This window comes from Diceros bicornis, chromosome 4 (genome assembly GCF_020826845.1).
Source record: "Diceros bicornis minor isolate mBicDic1 chromosome 4, mDicBic1.mat.cur, whole genome shotgun sequence".
Taxonomy (NCBI): domain Eukaryota; kingdom Metazoa; phylum Chordata; class Mammalia; order Perissodactyla; family Rhinocerotidae; genus Diceros; species Diceros bicornis.
Window position 1 is genome coordinate 6,230,495 of NC_080743.1, and position 12,794 is coordinate 6,243,288.

The 12,794-nt window shown below is 45.8% G+C and overlaps 1 protein-coding gene across 1 annotated transcript in view; it reads left to right on the forward strand.

The window, feature by feature from the left end:
- The window catches only part of IL12RB2 (interleukin 12 receptor subunit beta 2), a 63,682-nt gene extending 57,695 nt beyond the window's left edge, over nucleotides 1–5,987 (forward strand). Inside the window, exons 15-16 of the mRNA XM_058540318.1 lie at nucleotides 429–528; nucleotides 5,382–5,987. Of these exons, the coding sequence (XP_058396301.1) occupies nucleotides 429–528; nucleotides 5,382–5,987 (706 nt within the window). The remainder of the gene's footprint in view (nucleotides 1–428; nucleotides 529–5,381) is intronic.
- The last annotated feature ends 6,807 nt before the right edge of the window (nucleotides 5,988–12,794 follow it).

The window sequence follows — 12,794 nt, forward strand, 5'->3', positions numbered from 1 at the left end:
ACTCTTTATAAACAGTCTAAAAAACTAAATAGTAAGCTCCCCACAGGTAGGGACCAGTTTTCTTGTTTGCTGTTCTATCCCCAGCATGCACACCATGCTGGTCAGACGTCAGGGGTTCAGTCAGTGTTTGCCGAACGAGTGCCTGGCTACATAGCGATCGCTCAACATCACTCGGAGCAAAAGCTCCATTGTTTAGTTAGCCGACCCAAGTGGTTGCCTCAGGACTCTTTGTCATCTCTCCAAACTTCACAGAGCGCTAGTGCAGCCTTGGATGACCCGGCATCTTTCTCCTTCAGTGTTTGTATTTCACTCATTTGCATATCCCCACGCTGAACACCCCCTACACTGAAGTCACCACACTGAGAACCTGCGTGTCCACGCCTCCCTGTGCACACTTCACCAGGTGTCACTGTTTCCTTTATCTACAGGGTGTTTGTTCTCCTGGCAGCCCTCAGACCTCAGTGGTGTAGCAGAGAAATTCCAGACCCAGCGAATAGCACTTGGGCCAAGAAATACCCGCTTGTGGAGGTAAGGCATAAAGCCTGCGTGGTCAGGCGGTGGGGTTCTAGAGGTCAGCACATCTAAGTTTCCCATCGTAGTTACCAGGAAGCCTGGTGCTGAAGTCGCTCGTGCTAGTTACCACCTGAGCCCACAGTCAAGGCACAGGGACTCCCAGAAGCTTATGACCAGAAGACTCAAGGCCCACAGCGTTCCGTTCCTCCCCGTGCCGTATGTTCCCCTCCTCACCTCCACTTCACTTTAAAAGAAATGAAAAACCAAGTATTCTTGCCAAGTACTAGCCTGAGCATTGACTCATCCAAATTCAAGAAAACTGAAGCTTTACCGTGACATCCCAGTCCTGTCTGAGCAGAGAACCGATAAATAGAGCCCCGACTATTTTGGTCTTGGCACGAAGCCAGTACATCACTCCATTGTGCAAGGAAAAGATGTTCAAGAAGGAGAGGTTGCTTGGCGGGCAGATGAGGGAGCCGAGAGAACAGGAAGCGAAGGGAGCTGCTGCCACACGGTCTAAGGAGGTGAGACGGCTCACAGTGGGCACGATGTCCAGCTCTGGTGGAAGGTCTGGAAGGTGAAGGCATCTGAATCTGGAACAAGACTGCGCATTTAAGCGGAGCAAAGGGGAAGGAAGCAGTATGCCAACGTCTTCCCATTGCCCCGGGCCTTGGCAGCCCCACACTCCCTTTCTCCCTGCTTATAGCCCTTCTCCTCAGTTACCCAATGCATTCCATCTTCCACATCCTTCCGCAGGCCAGAAGCCAGTGGTCCCAGCCACTGCTCAAGGAAAGAGCTGGTCTTAGCCACGTCTGCCTCACTCGGGATGTAAGTCACTGCTGTTTAGTGCCTTTGAAATAAGGCTTGGATGCAAACCCCTCCTCTGCCATGTACCATGTAGATGACCCTTGGGCAACTTGCCTGACAATCTGAGCCCTAGCTTCATCTTCTGTTAAACAGAAATTGACAACATCTCCCATGGACACTGTTGTGAGGATTAAGTAAGATGCCATGTGAAGCACATGGGTCATACAAGGCAAAGATCGTTCACTTTCTTCCCAGAAAGATTCATATTTAAAGTCTCATCTCTCTATTGAAGGGTTTTGTCCCTGTTAAGTTATGATGGCAAGAACAGTAATAATAATAGTAGCTAATACATGATACTTTTTAAAATTATATATATATATATTATATGTCATATACATGATATATAATTAAATATATATAATTGTATTATAAAATAATATATTTATATGTTTAGATAGACATATATATATTACCTTCTATATTGGCATTTTGAAAAAACATTTTTTATGCATTAACATCTAATCCACTCAACAGCTTTACGAGGTTGTACTATTATTATCCTCATTTTTCAGATGAGGAAACTGAGCCACAGAGGACTAAGGAACTTGCCCAACATCAGTCAGCTAGTAAATGGTGAATCCTGGATTCACATACAGTAGGATTGCTGTCCCCCATAATCTACATCCTAAAAGACCTTTCTACATTATATACATCTACATTATCTATGTCCTAACAGATCTTTAAGCACAGTGTGAGAGCAGTGTTTTTAGCAGTCAACACCCCGAGCTGAATAAACTAAAGAGGTGTTCACACCCGGGGCCCTTCCCTGGTAGCAGTCGTGTGATGACCTATGGGAAGGCATTTGACAGGGATCCACTGCTAGTGTTGGAGGGGAGTCAGTACCAGAAGGTGAATCAGCTGAGCCTTCAGACCTCTCTCTTCCACTGCTGAGATTCCACAGTCCCTTGTCCTGAAAGCCTGAAATAGCACGGGGGGAAGCCGCGCTGGGTCAGTCGCAGACACCTGGCTCCCAGGCTGGTAGCTTTGGTGTCCTGGGCTTTGTTTGCCTCTGCCTGGGCCTGAGGGGATCCAGAGGCTGCAGGGCCCATAAAAAGCCTAGAAGAGATGCTGAGAAAGACATACAGAGGGTTAGAGAAAGAGACACAGGGAAAAGGCAACAGAAATTGCCACACACATGGCCCACGTTGTAGAGTATAAGTATGTTCATCGCAGCACTGTAATAGAAGCCAAAAACTGGGCATAAGTAACCTGCCACCAGGAGGGCAGCTTAAACATTTGGGTGCCTCCATACAACAGGACATCATGCAAGTACTGAAAAAAAAAGAGATCTATCTCTAAGATATTTAAAAGTGAAAAACCAAAGTTTGTAACAATTGTCTGAAGTGGATTCTCACTTGTATAAAAAGGAGGGAGATTTTATACACACACACACCCCCCCCACCCCACCCCCCAGCATGTGCACGGGATCTTTCTGGAAGCCTACGTATGAAACTGACACTGCTGGTTGCTTTTGGGGAGGGGGTTGGGGATATGAGGGCCACTTAATTTTCATTACAAATTCCCTTTGAACTTTTAAAATTTTTTACAAAAGTATATGCATATATTTCTTTTGCAAAAATAACTGGTGAATTAGAAAATTTAAAAAAATTTAGCTTAAACATGGCATGCGTGATGAAGGCCTTGAGGCAGCCCCAGAACGCCAGTCACTTGACCCTTGAAGTGGGGAGACTGTTTTTAAAGATTCAAATTGCGCTCCTGGTGATGGGCTGAGGCAGACATCAGAAACACGACAGTCCTTCACCTCCAACAAATGTGTGGAGTTCTCAGCCTTACATCCTCCTGCCATTTCTTTATATGTGGCTAAAAAAACCACGCGTCTTACAGCTCTGGAGGAAAAGGCCAAATGATAAAGGGGATCACTGGGATGTTATCCATTTTGAGCTTGTAAAAGCTTAAAATAGTGTGCCCGAGGTCCCTGGGCCAATAGTGATCTAAGAGGCCCTGCCCCAGGACTTGTCAGCCAGAGGGCCCGCTTCCTCAAGGCCGAGGAGCAGCCTCTGTCAGTACTGCCAGAGCTTCCAAGAAGGCAGAGCGAATGCCTCACCTCGTGAGAACAAGCCGCGGTTTCCGCGCCCCGTGTAATCTCGCCCACATCTGTGGCAGCAGCGCTCGTGGAGGCTCTGCTTCCCAGAGCCACTGGCCGTGTTCCAAGCAGACCGACATGCCAGGGCCAGTCTGCGCAGTGATGGGAAGAGAGCAGCCTCCTGAAAAAGAAACACACACGTGCCCTCTAGCTTGTCAGGGCCCCTTGTGGACGTCTGTCCCGAGACAGCACCATCGCTCACTTTTTGGACGCTTGCCACGCTCAAGGCAAGGACGAGGACATCAAAGGCCGCAGACCAAACCGCTCTTGCACAATTTGGCATTTAACACACGAGGGAACCAAAGGCCAGAGAATTTTCCCAAGCTGTAGGGTGTGCGAGTTGGGACTAGTCCTACAGGTTTGCCCTGTCCCGAGGCTATTTTTTGTCATCCTACTCCTCCCTTAAGACATGGTCCCTGCTCATAGACGGACTTATGGACATGTAAAAAGAAAAAAAAATTGACAGTACAAAGCATCATGTGGCAAGAACCTAAGGGGTGGTTTCTCTGCTGGCTGTTGTAGGAGTCCAGGGGAGGGAACAGTCACCAGGGGCTTCATGAACGAGACGGGGTCAGGCAGGAGATGGTGCAGCAGACAGAAGCAGGGCGGAGGCTGGCCGTGGAAGTGTGGTGGAGGCGCTGAGAAGAAAGTGTGTCAGGAAGACCAGGACAGTGTGCCTTCAATAGTTTCTGAGCAGAAACATGGGAAGGTGGAGGAAGGTGCAGGAACCCTCTGCCAGGCTAAGGGCTGGAAGCTTCGCTGCGTATGGAAGCCTGAGTCGTTAAAGGCTGGGAGCGCTGCTTGAGAAAGATCAAGCAGACCGTGTAAAAGACAGTTTCGAGGATGTAAGGAGAGCCCCAATGTTACTAAAGTGCTTGAACCTGGCCTCAGGAATCAGCCGTAAGTTTGGGAAGGAAAGAGATATGACGCTGAAGAGCTGGCAACTGATGTGAGGCTGAGAAAGAGAAAGTAATCAAGAGAAGTAACAGAGAACTAGCTGTAGGAAAAAAAGAGTGAAAATTTCTCCCAAAAAAGTTATCCCAGAGGGGTCTTTCTTAAGAGCAGAACTGATGAGGATATTACCTTGCCTAAAACCTCTCAGTAGTTGTATCAAAGCCCAAACTCCTTAGCATCCCTTAGAAGTCCTCTCGTCACATGACTCCTATTCTGAAGCCTCAGTTTGCCTGTCCTAAGAAAGAACTAGCAGGTTCCAGAATAGACCCGTCCTCCTTACCTACCACCTCCCTACCTGGAAAATACCATATATCTTTCAGGATGCAGCTTGAGTGGGACCCGTTTTTTTTTTTTTTTTTTTTTTTTTTTGGTGAGGAAGATCAGCCCTGAGCTAAGATCCATGCCAATCCTCCTCTTTTTTTTTGCTGAGGAAGACTGGCACTGAGCTAACATCCGTGCCCATCTTCCTCCACTTTATGTGGGAGGCCGCCACAGCATGGCCTGACAAGAGGTGTGTCGGTGCACGCCCGGGATCTGAACTCGGGCCGCCAGCAGCGGAGATCGTGCATTTAACCGCTACGCCACAGGGCCAGCCTCAAGTGTGCCCCTTTTAAAGTCCTCCCTGCCTCCTCCCCCAGCCAGAGGCAAGCTCGGCCTTTCCTTCGCACCCACCATGCCCTCTATCCTAGAGGAAAAGCAGCCAGTGCAGTTTGGTTCAAGGTTGAGCAGCGCAGTGATGCACTCACACTGAAAGGAGTCCATGGCTCCCGCCTGTGTGCCTGCCGACACTAACTGCCTCTCTTACCTTGCAAAGCCAAGGGCCCCCAGCGTCCTGCCCCAAGCTGACTAGGCAGTGCAGGCTGGGAGGCCTTTTAGAACCCTGGAGAAGTTGGTTGTCAAGGCTACTTAACAGCCACATAAGCCTCTTCCTCTCCTTTCTCAGGAGAAGACACTGCTGCCCTTGGACAGGCTCCTGACAGACTGGCCCACTCCTGAAGAACCTGAGCCCCTGGTCATCAATGAGGTTCTTCATCAAGTGACCCCAGTCTTCAGACATCCCCATCGCCCCAAGTGGCCAGACAAGGGACAAGGAGTCCAAGGTCACTACACCTCTGGGGAAGATGCAGCATACAGTGCCTCAAGCCCACCACCTGCAAGAGCCCTCACAGCCGAGACAGGACAACTAGCGAATCTGTACAAGGTGCTGGGGAGCAGGAGCCCCGACGCAAAGCCGGGAAACCCAGCCAGCCCCTTGACAGTCCTCCCGGTGGACTACCTTCCCACCCACGAGGGCTACTTACCCTCCAACATGGACTATCTCCCTTCACATGAGGCTCCTGTAACCCACCCTCTGGGGGAACCAGAGCCGCAGCACATCTCTCTCTCTGTTTTCCCCTCAAGCTCCCTTCACCCGCTCACCTTCTCCTGTGGTGAGAAGCTGACTCTGGATCAGTTAAAGATGGGGTGCGGCTCCCTCATGCTCCGAGTGGAGAAGCTTGAAGCTTGGAACGTCGATGTACCCCCAGCCAGCACAGCATGCCCCATCTAGTGACACAGCAGTCCCCTGCTCCAGTGTCATCACCCCTGCATGCTACCATCAGGTCTGCTTGCAGCTAGAGGGCAAGCAAGCCTGCTCAGGGTGACTCGGGAACTGAGAGTTGGATCTAACCCAGATACCTCACCTGCCTTCTCCAGAGCCTGAAGGTTACATCCTCCACCATGTGGACCTAGAGACTCCAATCAGGGTTCCTACAACTTTCTGGGCTATGCTGGCCAGAAAGGGGAAAGGAGAGGGTGGAAACCAAAACTCTTACCAGCAATGGCAACCAGTCCAGAGGGCCATTCATGCAACAATTTATAAAGCAGCCACTCTATACCAGGACTTATGTCAGGATCAGTGCTGTCCAACAGGCCTGAGATAGAAACGTGCTCTGTATGTCTGCACTGTTCAATACAGTAGACACTAACCACATTAGCTATTGACCACTTCGCAATGTCTCTAGTATGACTGAGGAACTGAATTTTTATTATAATTAAAATAGTCACACATGGATAGTGACTACCGTATTAGAGAACACGGCTCTAGATGATGGATATACTAGTGAGAATTACAAGGAAGCTTCAGAACAGATCAATTTAGTTTTACAGATGAGGCTATAAAAGACCCTGATGAACACCAATACAAGGGCTCCCAAGATGGTCATCACTGTCCTTATTTGTGGAAGCCTAAGAATGTAATTTTTCCTAATTTTGCTAGCTTATTTTGCCTTCATCCTTTCAGTGAAGAGCAGCCTGATGGTGGAAAGCTACTGTAAACCCACCATAGGACCCTGGCAAGCAGCCTCCCTTTCCAAAATCTGATGTCTTATAAAGGAGGGGCCCAAAGGCTCTCTGGCCCCTTGTGTTTCCTCCTCTTTCTGCTGCAGCAGGTGCTGCCTTCAGCACCAGGGCTACCTCAGGGTCTAAGACCCAAACCACCAAGGTTGCACTCAAAAGTCGTCCTCTTCTCCCAAAGGCATCTGCTTTCCCTCCTCAGAAAGACTGAGCCGGTCCTCAGAGAGCTCAAGTTGAGCCTGGAAGATAATTCTCTTCTCCCCAGCACGAACTTGGAACGTGATATATGTTCTAGTTCTTTAAATCTGTGGCCCCTGGCTTGTCACTCTCCCCTAGCCCATCCCTGCCTCTATCCCTTCACTATAGGCACTTCTGCTAAGCTGGTGGGACAAGAGTCTTGGCGAAATGCTAATAGTACTCTTCCCAAAATAACAGGATGAGAGGCCCAAGAACCTTTTGCTTAAATCCCCGTCAAGCCTGGGGCCTACCCTCTACTGCCATCCCACCCAAACACTGGAACTGAGGCAGCTTCGGTTTATCAGATGTCCCTCAGAGCTCTAAAAGTTGAAGTGATGAACATTTGCTCTGCTTGTTCACATGTAACTCTTCCTCCATGCTTCCTGCCATTCCAGACTTATTTAGTTCTCCCAGGCTTTCTTTGGATTTTTTTTTTCTTTTCTCCCCCAAAGCCCCAGTAGATAGTTGTATGTCATAGCTACACATCTTTCTAGTTGCTGTATGTGGGACGCAGCCTCAGCATGGCCGGAGAAGCGGTGCGTCGGTGCGTGCCCGGGATCCGAACCCAGGCCGCCAGCAGCGGAGCGCGAGCACTTAACTGCTAAGCCACGGGGCCGGCCCCAACCCTAGGCTTTCTTTGACACGCTTAAGCTCTTTCCTTACATCTCCATTCTACCTATTTAACTGGTGCGCAGCACCCCCACACCATGGTTCTTAGCGTCTCAGCAGCTTCAGTGTTGGCCTGTCTGCACCCAGGACCTGATGCCCCTTGTTAGTTTGCACTGGGCCATCACAGACAAGGCCAACTCCTCAGAAGCAGGCCAACCTATCACCTCTTGACAATGAGAGCCAACTTTTGCTTGCAATACAGTCATGCGTCACTTAACAACCATGTTCTGAGAAATGTGTCATTAGGCGATTTCATCGTTGGGCGAACATAAGAGTGTACTTACACAAACCTAGATGGCACAGCCTACTACACACCTAGGCCCTATAGTACTAACCTTACGGGACCACCATTGTATATGCAGTTCATTGTTGACCGAAATGTCGACATGACTGTTATGCAAGGCATGACTGTACCTGTTTCTCCTATTTTGATTTCCTTGATTACGCGCTATCCGTCTTAGTCACTCTTCCTCTCCCCACTGGGCTCCAACACCCAACTCCCAGTCTCCCTTCAACCCCCCCATACCTTTTCCCTTTCCTTAAAGCCCCAGGCAATACTGCAGTCCTCATTTGTTTTCCTAAAAAAGTAAAAAAAAATTAAAGGGAGGTTTCCTTGACTCCTAAAGGCTCCTTCTAAGGATGCAAGGCCTTCGTGCTCCCCTCGCGTGATCTGAAGGCAGGAAGCACGCCAATCTGTTTGCCCAGCACCACATCTGTCCATAGTAGGCTATCAATAAAAAGTAAAAGACGCCACCTGCCACCGCTTTCATCTTGCTCCTCCTTTTCCAGAAGCCAGTCCAGCTGTGCCTGCTTCCTCTGTGCTGGGACAACTGAGTCTGCATTTGCTCCTCTTCATTCCCAGCCCCCATTCTGCCCCACTGTCCACTGACGGCCCTGCTTTAATACACGTCGCAGTGTTTCTTATTTTAAAGACCTATTTGAGCACGCCTTTGGCTGCTCACTCTGCCAGTAAAATGTCCTCTTTCCATGAATGACAGAGGATGGGTGACCTCGCTCTACCCTTACCCCAGGTAGTTTTCACAATCCTCCTCCCCACCCACACACAGTCAAAACCCAAAATCAGGCTGCCTAGTTTTACGAGGACTAGGTAGAACTCACCAATATTCACACAGCCAGGCTTGCTCTCCTCAGGAAAATTAGCAATGGTTTAAATCCTCACTCCTGATATACATCCCAAAGCTAACCCAGAAATCTCTGCTCTATTGAAACATCAAATTCCTTGATTCTCTGGGACCTAAATACTACAAATAAGAGTCCAAGTGCATTCTTCATGGATTCCTGGTTATCTCCACCACTAATTCTTGTGTAGAAATCCTTACCTTGAATTGTTCTTTGAAGGGGCCCTCCTTCCCAGAAGCCAGAGATTCTATTTCCTGGGCCTGTGTCTTCCTTACAGGCAATAGGAAAGTCAAACTAGTGTTATCTAGTTCTTTCCTTTTACTGCCTTTTTCCCTCCACCCTCTCCCAATTTCTCAGTTTCCCTTAATAGCCTACATACAGCTGCAACTCACCAATGCCCTGGAGCCAGTAAAAGAGATACCAAGCTAGGCATTCTATTCTGGTCAATGCGCCCTATCCGATGCTTGGTTTTTCTCCATTAAGCTCTTTGTCTTTGTCTTTCACCTGATGCAGTTGTCATCTGTCCCAATATGGCTGCTCAATCCTTCCAAAGGAGCCCTGTTTTTCTCTTGCTAGCCTGCAGGAGTCATGGACGTTCACATTATCTACCCTCATGGAAGGCTGACAGGTGAACCCTCAAGTAAATCACTCTAGAATAAGAGATCAGAAAAGTCTCTTCTTCCCCCTAAAAAAAGATAAGCAATTCCATCAACTGGCTAACTGACAATGGAAAGAAACAAGTCAGATCTTCACATAACAGCCTATACTGGAATAAATTTCCAAATAAAACTTTGCAAAGCTCACACACACCAAGTTAGATAAAAAATATTTGCAATGTATGCCAAAAATAACTTACTTAATAAGGTGCTCCTACATATCAATATGAAAAAAGCCAACACTTCAAAGAAAAATGGACTGAGTGAGCAACTCACAAAACACAAGTAAATGCCCAATAAGCACGAAAAAAGACAATCACCTGTAACCAAAGAAATGAAAATTAAATACCATTTTTCACTTACCAAATGAGGAAAATTACAGAAAAAACTTAGCCAGTATTAATCAGAAAAACTGGTGTTCGCAACCCGGAATGTTAGTTGGCTCCTTTCTGGAGGCAGTTGGGCAATATTTAATGAAATTTGAATAAGCAACTCCATTCCTAGCAACGTAGACTAAAGAACAGCATAAATATCATAAATTGAACAAAGAACTTATCACAGCATTGATTAAAATGTGGACAGGGGCCTAAATGCCCCTCAGTAGAGACGTGGTTAAATCATCTATACAACGAGACGCTGAATGTCAGGGAATCTAAGACTATACCGGTTTTAGGACACCCCATTACTTTCTGTTCTGAGTAGGAAAAAATATTAAAACTAATATGCCATCGATTTCTATGGTGCACGTTCTTCCCCCCCCATATTTTAACATGCTTAAAGTTGAGATGGATTTTAGAATTGATGAAAAACATCCTATGCAGCCTTTTAAAAAGTAAAACAATATTTGACATGGAAATGGTTACAAAAGGCTGAATAGAATCATCTCACTTTTACAAATCAATGCAAAAAAAAAATTTTTTAAAGAATATACACCAAAACGTTAATAGTGGTTACTTCCAGGTTTTTAAATTACGTTTTTGCATTCTTTTCATCACAAATACTCATACTCTTAAAATTGGATAAAATCATTAAAATATAAAATATTACCAATTTCTTTCTGAAGACCTGAGACAGGGGGTCTAGAGAGACACTACCAACCACTTTCTCTCTGGCCCATGTCTCTCATCCTCCACCTCCTCTGTCTGGCACTTTCACTGACTCTTAAGTACTCCTGTCAGACAGCAGGAAAGGCCAAGCAGATGACCCATCAGGTGAGGGCTGGGGGTGTTAGGGTAATAACCGAAGCAACGGGTCTTTGAAATACAAAGTTTATGTGACAAGCCAATTTTTGCCCAATTCCCATTCTAATAGGAATTGTTAATAATGACCAACAGCATCTAACACAATACTTAGTACATGCAGTTTTTAAGGGATGTAATTCAGTTCTGACCACGACTCGTTAAGGCAGGTGTTACCTCCACTATAGAGAGGAAGAAACAGAGTTAAGTAACTTGACCAAAGTCACACAACTCATACCTGATACCAGACGGTCTGGTTTTGAGCATAACTTTCAACTACTCTAATTCCTTTCTATGCAAGTGACTGCTCCACAAATTTACATCAGTTGGGGTTCTGACTGTAGGTGACTACTACAACTGTGATTCCATAAAAATCTTTGAAGCTATTTTTACTAACCAAAAACCGGCAGTTCCATACTTCTAAAGTTCTAGATCATTCTTGGTTCTTGAGAAATCTACCTAAAAACCAGGTAAATTTTAAAACAAATGACACCAGGACAAATCTGGTACTCCTGGATTATCCAGCTAATTTATCTAACCGGTTAATCTAGATCCTACAATACAAGGCACAGGTGGGCCACAGAAGGTAAATAACACTCCCAAGAAAGCCTATTATTTTAAGGAAATCGATAAATGGAGTATTTAAAGTTGTAAATACACTATGCTGTTTAAATGGAAAAGTAACCAGAGCAACGTGTTTTCTCTTAATTAAAATAGCTACAACTCCACCCAACTTACCTGATTTTTTCCAAACATGAAGGCTATTTCTTGAGCAAAAAGGAATTAGGGCTGCATTTGACTCAATTCTGTAGCTTGTATGCATTGTGGAAACAAATAAATGCCCTTCCTTCATTCTATGGTAATTGGCTCCACATTTTGCTATTTATTTACAAGTGGCAAACCCATTCTTAAGCTGGTTCTGCTGAGATTTCAGTCACATCTCTAAGAAACATACAAACCTATTATGTGTTGCCATGGGTCCCTTTAAGTCACTTCACGCGACTTTTCAATTTCCATCTCTTCCATAAGAGACCCTGCCCTTGCCTAGGCAAGAGAATGTCAGATGAGGTTCAAGACACCTTCCCTTGCCAATTTTAGACATTTTACTACCTACAGGTAATAGGACCCAAGGAAATACTATAAAAGCTATTATGAGATTATCAGAGAGAATAAACTGTTCTCAAAGGTCCTGAATTTTCACTGGAAAGGCAGCAACGCCCACAAGGACTGTTTTCACTAGTTCAAAAAACTGCAAAAACATTTTTTCAAAAGTGGATGAAAATTAGTAGCAAAACAAAAAACACTTGTTCCTTTATGAAAGAAAATGTCAATTCACTTGCTAAAAGGGCAATTATGTCTCTTTGCACATTAGCTGAGAATGTGGCCTGTGTTAACCTGGGCGCATTTTTCTCGTGCCATCTAAACCAAAGAGCCCGGAGACCCCTGTCCTCAGCCCTCCCCTGCCAAAAAAATCTCTCAACGTGAAAATCGGATGTTGCAAGATTTCACTTAGAGATAGAAATCGTACTTTATTCCATCACAAAGGGAATAAAAGTCCATTGCTTTCTTTTCACAACACTGTAGAAAATACTTGTTTCCTAAATTTTCTCTCCTTCTCTCACACTTGTACTACAACTCCATAACTGTTTCTTTCCATTCCCATAGACACTCCCTTTAGTTTATCCCCTGGCAGGGTAGCTTTCAGACCAGCTGCGTAGACAGTTTTAAAAAAAAAATACCCACTTTTCACCTGCTTGCAACAGATTAAAACAACTTACAAAGATAATTAATTCAATAAGTCACTTCTCCAGCTACAAACGCAATCAATCCAATTTTTTTCTCTAAAAATCTGCAGGTATTTTTAAAGTTCAAAAACTCGAAGTAGCAAGAGATTGATGATCCTGAAAAACAGAGGACCATCCATGCTTTCCTGTAACCGGGAGGCACTGGTTATCTAAGTTCTTCAATCAAAGTATATCAGTAATTTTCTCTTAATAAAATTTGCCCATTTTCCCCTAAAGAGAACTTCTTTCTCAGGTCATTTTTAAGTACTTCCACTTAGCATCACGCAGTATCCAAGGC